General features: G+C 33.8%; 1 protein-coding gene across 5 annotated transcripts in view; it reads left to right on the forward strand.

Moving 5' to 3' along the window:
- LOC110812935 (Pentatricopeptide repeat (PPR) superfamily protein) overlaps positions 1-10,861 on the forward strand; it is a 29,712-nt gene that overhangs the window by 18,280 nt on the left and 571 nt on the right. For 2 of the 5 annotated variants that reach the window (XM_022039866.2, XM_022039865.2), the window contains exons 9-11: positions 7,024-7,133; positions 8,857-9,006; positions 10,645-10,740. In XM_022039866.2, coding sequence (XP_021895558.2) covers positions 7,024-7,133; positions 8,857-9,006; positions 10,645-10,740 — 356 coding nt within the window. Of the gene's footprint in view, positions 1-7,023; positions 7,138-7,574; positions 7,816-8,856; positions 9,007-10,644; positions 10,741-10,861 lie in introns of those variants that run through there. The other 3 variants (XM_088216213.1, XM_088216211.1, XM_088216214.1) reach the window with 3 other exon arrangements.

Below are 10,861 nucleotides of genomic sequence, written 5' to 3' on the forward strand. Positions count from 1 at the left end.
TTGCAGCTTGCAGGTTTAAGTCAGAAAGTTCTGAACAGGCTTACCTCGGACCATTTCCCAATATACCTTATTCTGGATGGCATCATTTGGAGACCATGTCCGTTTAGGCTTGACAATAAATGGTTGAAGGTGGAGTGGTTCAGAAATTTGGTTGGGAGGGTTTGGGGACAGAATAGTGTGAAAGAATCGGGCAGTTTCATCTTTGCTGCAAAATTAAGAGCCTTGAAGGAGATAAAAAAATGGGCCAGCGAGGAGGAAGGGAAGATTGAAAGGAAAATTAGTGAAAATTTCAAGGAGTTAGCTGATCTGGATAGTAAAGATTCGGAGGGGGGATTAGATGAAGAGGGTCGGGGGAGGGAATCTCTAAAAGGAGAAATTGCAACCATTATAAATATGGAGGCGACCTCATGAAGACAAAAAGGTAGAGAGAAGTGGTTGAAGTAAGGTAATAGGAATACAAAAGATTTTCACAGTTTAGCTAACTTTAGAAGAAAAAATCATTATGTGGAAGAACTTAATATTAATGGAGAGTCGGTGAAGGGTAATGAGGCAATGAGGGAGGGAGTCTAATCTTTTTTACATAATCTGTTCAACGAGGAGGGAGTTAGACCAAGGCTGGAGGGTTTGGAATTTAAGCAGCTAAGTGAATAAGGCATAATGGGGCTGGAGATGCCCTTCACGGAAAAGGAAATCAGAGGCTGTCTTGAGGATTGTAATGGAGAGAAGGCACCGGGACCTGATGGCTTTAATTTGAAGTTTTATCAAGACTTTTGGGAGGTGATCAAGAAGGATGTGGTTGCTGTTTTCAATGATTTCTACAGAACGGGTTCTTTTATTCACTTAATTAACACTTCTTTTTTGGTAATCATCCCTAAGATTATGGGGGGCTAAAAACATTAAAGACTTCATACCTATAAGTCTTGTGGGCAGTGTGTACAAACTTATTTCTAAGGTGTTGGCGAAACGGATGTCCAAAATGTTTGGTGACGTGATTGGGAAAAATCAGAATGCATTTGTGGAGGGTAATCTTAGATGTTGTGATGATTGCAAATAAGATTGTGAATGATTTAGTTGGTCGGAAAAGAGATGGTATTATATGTAAAATTGATATGGAGAAGGCTTACAATCATGTTAATTGGGGTTTTGTGAACTATATGTTGGAAAGGATGGGGTTTCGGAACAAATGGAGAAAATGGGTTATGAATTGCATTTCTACTACGTCTTTTGTTGTTTTGGTTAATGGGGACCTGTCTAAATTCTTTAAGGCTTCAAGAAGTCTCTGTCAAGGTGACCCTTTATCGCCTCTACTTTTTATTACGGTTATGGAAGCTTTCAGCAGATTGATGGTTAGGGCTGGGGAGTTTAGATTGTTGAATGGTGTTGTGGTGGGGAGTGAGGAGTCAAGGGTGAGGGTGTCTTATTTATTTTTTGCAGATGATGCACTTATTTTCTGTGAGCCGAGTATTCGTGCCTTGTTATACTTGAAGTGTATTCGACTTTGTTTGTAGATGGTGTTTGGTCTTAAGATTAATATGGGGAGGACTGAATTGATTAGAATTGGTAATAGGGGGGATGAGTGGAGATTGGCTAGTGTTTTGGGGTGCAAAGTATCAACACTACTAATCAAATACTTAGGGTTACCACTTGGAGCCAAATATAAAGATGTCAAGACGTAGGATCCTATTGTAGAATTGTTCATAGGAGGCTGGCGGGGTGGAAGAGAAACTACCTATTAAAAGGAGGAAGACTCACTTTGATTAAGAGTACTCTTGCTCATCTATCAATATATTATCTCTCCACTTTAACCATCCTGGCAAGCATTGCTACAAAACTTGAAAAGGTCCAATGTAGGTTTCTTTGGAGAGATGAAGAGGAGGATAGAAAATATCATATTGTTAGATGGGAGTAGGTTAAGAAAAGTGTGTGAGAGAGAGTATTGGACTTAAAATCCATTAAAGAAATAAACAGTGCTCTTCATGGAAAGTGGTTGTGGAGGAAGGTGGTGATTGGGAGAAGGAGAGGGGTAGGAGGGGGAGATTCAAACTGCATGATTAGAGTCTTTGGAGAAGAATGAGGGATGGCAGCAAAGAGTTTATGAACTGCGTGGGTTGGAAGGCTAGGAATGGGGAAGAGATAAGCTTCTGGCATGATGAGTGGGTTTAAAATTAAAAGATCGGTTTCCTAGAATTGTTGTGATTGTGAGTGATAATGAGGCTAAGGTGGAGGAGGCTTTCGGATCTGTGGGAGGTGATAGAACCTAAAGTGTTCAGGTTAAGAGAAATCTGCAAGATTGGGAGATTGATGAGTACAGTAATCTACTGCTCTGTTTGGACAATATTAGACTGACTAAAAATCATGATGTGAGGCTCTGGAAGCTGGATATTAACAGAGGCTTCTTAGTTAAGTCATTCTATTACAGATTATGCAAGAAGGAAGGGATACCGAACATGACTGCACCTTTCAATTTAATTTGGAAGACAAACGCGCCACCTAGAGTGGTTTTTTTGCTTGGGAGGCAGCGCAAGACAATATTTTGACTATTGACATGTTAAAGAGAAAAGGAAACACCATTGTGAATAGATGTTACTTTTGTAAAGCTGATGAGGAATCGTGTTACCATTTATTGCTGAAATGTCCAGAAATTAACAACATTTGGTCTATGGTTTTTGGGCTGCTGGGTTTGAGTTGGGTCATGGCTGAGAATGTAAGTGGGGAATTGTGGGCGTGGGCAGGGTATTGTAAAAAGAAAAAATATCTATTCCTTATTTCACTCGCCATTTTTTGGGTTGTGTAGAAGGAAAGAAACGCTAGAGTTTTTGAGGATATCGAATTTAATTTCATAAACATTAGAAATAGATGGTTTCATACTTTTAGGTTTATCTTGTTAGGTCATGATGTTCATGATTGGGATAACATTGGTTTAGTCATTGACCACTTGATAGATATGTAACTATTTTGTATACGGGCGGTATCCCTTTAGTATTTTTGTAAATAGTGTTTCTCTTTTATTTAAAAAAAAAAAAAGACATGGTAAATTTGAGCTATATTTTTGCAGGATGTTATTTTAATGACTGGCAACAAAAAAAAAAATATTATAAATAAAATAATAATGAACAAATAAATACAAAATTGATAATAATTAATTATTTAAGGTATTAGAGTTTACCTAAACTACCCTTTAATAAACTACTATAAATATTAAACTCCTAAACCCTAAATTTATTTTCCTAAAGAGGCTCATGACAGACACAAAGGAGGAAGAGATTTATTAATAGGAATTTAAAATTGAGGTTAGTATTAACTAATTTTCTTATATTAGTAGATAATATGTGGGAGTTGGGTGATTTTTTTCATAATCGTCAAACAGTTTCTTTAGTTTTTTAAAATAACTCCATTTTAGTAAATTTATATAGCAAATTATATATTACTGGGAAGCTTTCGATGAAAACTTCCCATCCGTGTTAAACCGAGTTTTTTCATGAGAGAAATTTGAATTTAAAGACAGTAGGTCCTGGGTTCTCACATGATTTTTGATCAAATTGGTAGCGCTGGAAAAGTACATTTTTTGGCCACCGTTTGGGTTGATTCTTGGATGGATCTGATAACCACTAAAACATGCTTTCTAATGGTGCTATGATCACGTTTTGGTTCATTCGAGATTGAGAGATATCATTACATAAAGTTGAGGGTTCGAACATCCTAACCTGAAAAAATTTTCTATATCCAGAGACGAATCCTACTCTCAGGTATCAGAAAGTGTGATTCACCTCTGATCTTCCTAAATGAATTTAAAGCTAAAACTTTTAGATGTATTCAAAATATTATGTTATATATTTTTATTTATTTTTCATAATTTTCTCAAATTAATATATTTTTGAAAAAAAATTTATGAATTTTATAATGTTATTTTCATGGAGACTGTGCTCAGTTATTAAGGTTTCAAAACTTCAAAAAATTACAGAAAATATATTTTGACATGCTCTTAATATTTTGAAAGAAGATGTATACTATGGTATATGTTTTGTACTTCAATTTAATTTTCTAGTTTGTTTAAATTAAATTTAAAAATAGTATATTTGAGAAAATTTTGACATACCCATAAAAATTAGGTTAACGACCAATCAAAGGTTCGAATTAGTAAGGTTGGGTCCATAACGTTAGTGAGTATAGATTTGGATTTGTTTTGATGAATAAGAAAATTATGTGATTTGAGGTTATAATTTGGTTTCATGAAATTACTTTTTTTAATTGGGTTGGAATTGTTAGTGAGGTAAGTAATTTCTACTTTTTAGTGGTATTTTTTAGTTTTGAGTAATACATAAGTATGTGTATTTATTTACGTGTTTATATTGTCAATTATGGATTTCAAATTCAACTACTATATGAATATTTACTTGATGACTTGAAAAGTTTGCCATGCAATATATAAATATTTTATACTTCATTAAATTTCGTCTCAAGAAATAGAATTATTACTTTATCTACTTGCTAGAATTTAATTATTTCGAGAATTTGACCTACTATGATTTTGTGGATTATTATATTTTTCTTCAATTTGGGAACTATATGACCAGAACGTTCTTGTACTTTTATATATTATGGAAACTAGTGTGTTAAGATTTCAAATTATTTTGAATAAGCAACAAGAAATCAGTTTATGAATAGTAAAAAAAACTATAGCTCCCCGATATTACAATGTGAAATTCGTGATTTTGCTGGTGAGAGTTAAATATTATGCATTATGACTCTCCCAATGGAGTTAACATTGGTCATGTTAACATGTTAGTATGACAAGAACTAATTTTGACACCATGCTGCCAGTAACAGAGTAGCATGCTCTTTGTGATTTTGTGACTCATGCCACTGGATTAAGTGTACCCTTAGTTTATATCAGAGATCAAATTTCCTTATATATAGATGTGTGTTTTGTTAAATTTTGGATGTACAAATGTATATGCTTTGAGTTAGATTTTCAAGGAGATTTTATGAAAAAAAGTGTGGATTATGAGTTAGGAAAATCTATTTTGAGTATTTGTATTTGCAAAAGTATATATATTATTTTTCTTTACATGGCAACAGCTAATTATGAAGTATTGGTTATTTATGGACTCAAGTTCATAAACCATTGTTTTTTTTTTTGAGATCTTGAATGTGAGATTTGTGTCGTGGGAATTTTGGTATGAGATTGTTAAAGTTTATCTGATTAATAAGCCTTGTATATTTGTGAGATTTATCATGAATATGCAGCGTTTTGACGTGTGTAAATCTTGAGTTTGAGACATTAAAATTATCAAAGTAATTTTCTTTCAATTTCAGCCCTTAGTCCTGCCTTGAGTAGAGATGCTACTTGGCTATCATATTTTACTAACTCAATTAAATTTTTGTACTCTTCAAATTTGTATAATTTCAGTTACTAATATTTTTTGAATTAAAGTATAAGTTGGTTACAGAACTTGCCAAAGTAGTTGAAAGACAAATACTTTTTACAAGAGTGACTTTCATCTCATCCTATGTTTCAATTTCGATTCTCGTCTCATCAACATTAACCCATCATATTTTTGCAAGCTCAACCAAGTTTATTTTTTGGCAAATCTAATCCTTTGTGCATTTAACATGTCATACTGGTTAAATATTATTTTATTGAGTTGAGCCAACTGAGGAAGAAATATAGATATCTTCTTCCATCAAAAGTTTAAACTTTCTTGGTATATCTCTAGCGTTATCTTTAATATGTCTACCATCAGCTACAATAACTTTTGCAACTTGCAGATTTTGAAATGATGGGTCTACTTACGTAAAGAGCAAGTATCGCATTTCTTCCAAAAGTTGAATTAATTACAGTTTGCATTATTTCAAGCATAGTATTAGTGTTTGTCGCATATGCATCTTCTCTAGCATTTAATTCTTCTTGTTAGTTTCTTATCAACACTATACCCCAATATATTTGCGTGTCTAACCAACTTCACTTTTGTATGCACTTGACATGTTGAATTAAAGTATTCTTCCATTGAGTCAAGCGAACTGAGGAAATCGAGATTTCTTCTTCCATCAAAATCAAGAGCTTTGACTTTTACCTTCTTGGTGATTTCCTCTGCATTATCTTTAATTTTCTCACATTAGTAGTAGTAGCTTGTACAAATTGTAGGTTTTGAAATGGTGTGCCTACTTGCGTAGTGAGAAGTGTTTCAGTTCTTTCAAAATCACATTAGATCTGATTTGCATTGTTTTTAATTTGGTACTACTGGCTGCTTCATATGCATGTTAGCATTAGTTGAGCATTTAAGAGCTGGAATTTGCAATCTAAAGAGGAAAAGAAAAAAAAATCGAGATCATTTGGATTAGTGCTGAACTGGTTTGATTGAAGCGGGAACAGCCAAAGGGAATTGATCTGGTAAACTGATCCAAAAAGTTAAAAAGAGCATGTTTATGTGATGTGCACCCAAGGGTTATGGCATGTGGGGTCCACATGCGTGTTTCCAGTCACTGGAGGAGGATGGGATTTTTGCTTAGGACTTGGCTTAAAGTGGTTGTCGTGATCCAGGATCTGTACAACTGTTCAAACCTTCCACTTGATTTCTGACATTTTGAATTGCATATCTATGCTGTTTCTAGATTTTTTCCTGTTTACAGAAACCCATCATATCTATAATAGATTCTGGGAATAGAATTTCCGTTGGCACAGGATCCAAGAGTGTTACTTCCTTGCCTGTTAATGAGCACCTCACTATTGAATAATTGAACTTCACTAATTTTCACTTCTAAGCGACAAGGAGGGGAGGTCAAGCCATGCACTTGCACATCTGAACAGCTTTTATATACTTGGTGTAGGTTTTCCTGGATTATTAATTATTTAGTGTATCACACTGGTGAATACCATTCTGATCATGATTGGTGCATGTCAATTGTATTTTGGAGAAAGATTGTTTTTTATTTTATTCTGAATATTTCAAGTATCAGTTGTTTGCTATATTACTTATTGTGGAACTTTTCAGTTAACTTGTTTGTTCAATTTTCTTTGTTTAGATGGTGAAATTTTGAGCTTTAGTTCCAGCACTGATGGAAGCAACGTGAGTTCAAGTCTTTACAGATTGGCAATCATGAGAATCGAGCTATTCTCTGTGTATGGAGATCAGGCATGTAAAATTAAACTATCCCTCGATTTTTTTTTTTTAAATCTTAGTCTGACTTGCTTGGTACATACTTGGGGCCAAGGGAAGAGGAGAGGGAGCTGAACTGGGTCATTCTTTCTCTAAAAAAGATGGTGGCTTGAGGATTGTGAATCCAGTTTCTAAAAGTGTGTTTGTGTTGGTGAAATGACTTTGTCATTTTCCATTGGAACCTTTTTCTTCGTTGGACAGTGTGATTAAGGGCATTCATGGTATATATAAGAATGGGTGGGATTTATCACCAGACATTCCAATGTCACAAAAATCCATGGCATGCCATTCTTGTCTTTATGATCTCTTGATCTCTTAGCTGTCTTAAATTGATGGATCACGTATCTTGTTTTGGGAAGATCTTTCGACTGACGATAGTCCTTTGGCTTGCTGATTTTCTGTCTTTATAATATCAAGGCTGGTGGTCATGATGGCAGCTGTGGTGGCAGGCTATGAAGACTAGCGTTTGTTTAGAATTTTTTTTTAAAATTTATTTTAGCAATGAAAGTTGAAGAGGCTTTTTACATGAGTTTAAGGTTTCTTGACTTATGGTCCCAATAGGATGTCAAAACAATATGTTGTGTATTTTACTGAATAATATATTCCTATATATAAAAGTTCTAGGAAATAAGAAAGGAAAGTTACGATTACTTACAAATGGTGTATTTTACTATGATACTCTTTAACCTAGTTTAGTTCTAATTATACATAAAGTAGATTCTTTAACATAGTCAAATGAGTTTCTGAGTTCAAGGGCTGTCCACTTAAGATGAATTGACTTATCTAAAGGTCTGTTTACTTAATTCCTTGATGTTAAATGACTTGAGTCTAGATTGCGTAAATAGACTCTAATTTTGATCTGTTTTGACAATTTAGACTTAAGCCATTTTGCTCATTCCTTCATGACTCTTAAGTTCAAGGATTCTGACTTACTCTATAATATTTTGATGTGTTTTTTGTGTAAAGGTTCAAAACCTGGAGGTAGCTTTACTGATTTACATTTATTCTTAGATGCCCAACAAACTTATATGCTAAGATAATTTAAATCAAGCGGCAGATTATCGAATTTGATTTAAGTAATAATAATGGATTATTGCTTTTGGTGTTTTCTAAATCTATGAATCAGCATTTAAGTACATGCATACTTGCATTGATGCATGCTAATATCATCTAGTTGCATGTACCATTGAAAAGGTTATTTACATTCATGTATCAGTGGAAGGTTACATAAATGTATCATCAATTTTAGGTGCATGTATTATTTAGGTGTCACGTACATATATCACTAATTGTTATATTTATATGCACGTAGTTTGGGAATCTAAGGTTGAGGCTAAGAAGGTACTTAGTTCCTATATTCTAAGGAAATGGGATCCAATGGAAGCAAGCACAATCCCAGGATAGAGTTGCTAAATTTGACATAATAGGAGGCCTTAACTGTCTCCATGAAATGTTGTCGTGCCTCTTAGCTAGTTTGGATGTAATTTTCATTCTAGTTTCCTTGCAGATGCATTTTTTAGTTACCCTGTATATCCTGGCTAGGTCGTAAATTGGGATTTAACCTAGGATATGACCTCGTCCGTCTATGATTGTTAGGAGAATTGGGTTTGAATCTGTATCCAGTTTCTTTTGCTGTCATTTTTCTTCCTAAGAGTCATCAACCTAGATGGTTACTCTACATTTCTTTGAATGTTTGCAGTCATCAATTAGCTTGCAAGATTTTCAAGATGCTGAGCCTGATGCTCTAGTACACTCTATATCAGCCATTGTAGAGAACTTAAGTCAGAGGGGGATTTTGTGCAACATCTCTCTTAAAGCTCTTTGCAAAAAGAAAGGTCTTCTTGTGGAGGTAAAAAAAGGAAAATAAAAGAGAAATATCATAACAGTTCCCCACATGCTTTTTTCCCTTGATAACCTGAAGTTAATAGTATTATTTCAGATGCTTCCATAAGTTCTACTTTCTATCTTGCTTGTAACTGTTAGTCTTTTTATGGCCCTTGAGACAAATTGGCGATTCAGTTTTTTTCTTTATTCATCATATCCTTGATTATTTATTTCAAAAAAATCATATCCTTGATTATTTGAAATACAAAAGAAGTTTACATAGTAGATACAGATTTACTTTTATAAATTTTGCATAACCAGCAAGATTTCTTTTTGACTTAAGCATAACTACAGAAATAATCTCTTCCTTTTATTTTATTACAGTAGTACTCTCTATATCAGTATTCCGTTAATTGTATGTCAAGAACTTGACAATGTAACAATCATGACACTGTGAAAGTTATTTCAACATAATTACAAGATTATCAGTTTTTTTTAATGTTAGTTAATAGATTACTGATTGAAAAGGTATTTTTCTAATAAAATAAAACAAGAGGTCCATTTTATAATTATTTTTAAATGGAATATTGTTGTAAATCTTCCTATAAATTTCCTGTCTCTACTTAGAGAAATTTTTTTTCCCTGTTGAGAAGACGTTAATTAGGAGTAGCTGTATGGAATAAGATATCATTGTTTATAATGGCAACTATTAGTGTATGCTTCATGAGATATACATCTGTTTGTACTTGGCAAGTCGTGTATTCTTCTTTTCCTTTTATATGGGAATAAGACCTGTCTTCCTGTTTATGCTTAGAACTGCTCTACATGCATTTTCATTGTCCCATTTGCTTATATCATTGTTAACTGGTAGAATCAAACTTGGCAGCATGTCCTTGTATAAGTTTTCTACTAAGATTTTGAGGGATTATAAAAGCATTTGAATTTTTTTCTGTCAAGAACATTACATCATTTCGGTGGTTCTTTTTGGGTTTTATCTGTTGTGCAAAGAAATTGGGGGGGCTGTCTTATTATAAAATCAGCCACATTTTCCTCTTTTTTTCCTTGCTTTGTTTTGTTCCTTATTGTAAGAGGATACATTGTCTCAAGCTTTCTGTTCTCTTTTTTCTTAATAATTTAGTCATTTTCTGTATATTTTTTATAAAAAAGGTAATAGTACATCCTCCACAGTGGGCATAAGTCAACATAGAAAAGTTCTATCCTTGTTAGATGTTCAAGCGGTTAATATTGAAAACTAGCATAGATTTTCTGATCCAATGCTTGTGAAAGAATTGCACATCCGGAAAACATGGAAGAGAAGTGCAACCCATCACTGACAACAAAAAGATGTAATCCTTGATTGCTTCATTAAGTCTTGGGATGATGTCTTTTTACCTAATGGCAAAGCTATAGAAACTTGCAAAATTTATGGGTTGTGATGTGACAGATATTCATCAATATCTTCATCTAAGTTCTTGATTGCTTCATATAAGTCTTTTCATGAAATCTTTTTACTTAGAGGCAAAGCTACGGAAACTTGCAAAGTTTATGTATCATAATGTGCAATTTAGGACACAGAGACTTGAGTTGATAGCTACAGTTATGCCCCATAATTCATTTTGGCAACATCGTGAACCCTTTGACACTTGTTTTTTCATGTACGTAGGAAGCTAATTTAGTTGGAGTTGATAGTCTTGGAATGGATGTTAGAGTTCGCTACGGGTCTGAATTACAAACGCATCGATTTCCCTTCAAAGTCCGGGTAAGAGATGATAGAGGAGGCAGTTAAAAAGTGAAAAGTAGGATCCCATGCTACAACAGTTAGTAATGCATTTGACATGGAGATATTTCCCACCTTATTGATGTTATATTTATTACTATTG

Source organism: Carica papaya, chromosome 3 (assembly GCF_054855325.1).
Source record: "Carica papaya isolate Zhongbai chromosome 3, ASM5485532v1, whole genome shotgun sequence".
NCBI classification, from domain to species: domain Eukaryota; kingdom Viridiplantae; phylum Streptophyta; class Magnoliopsida; order Brassicales; family Caricaceae; genus Carica; species Carica papaya.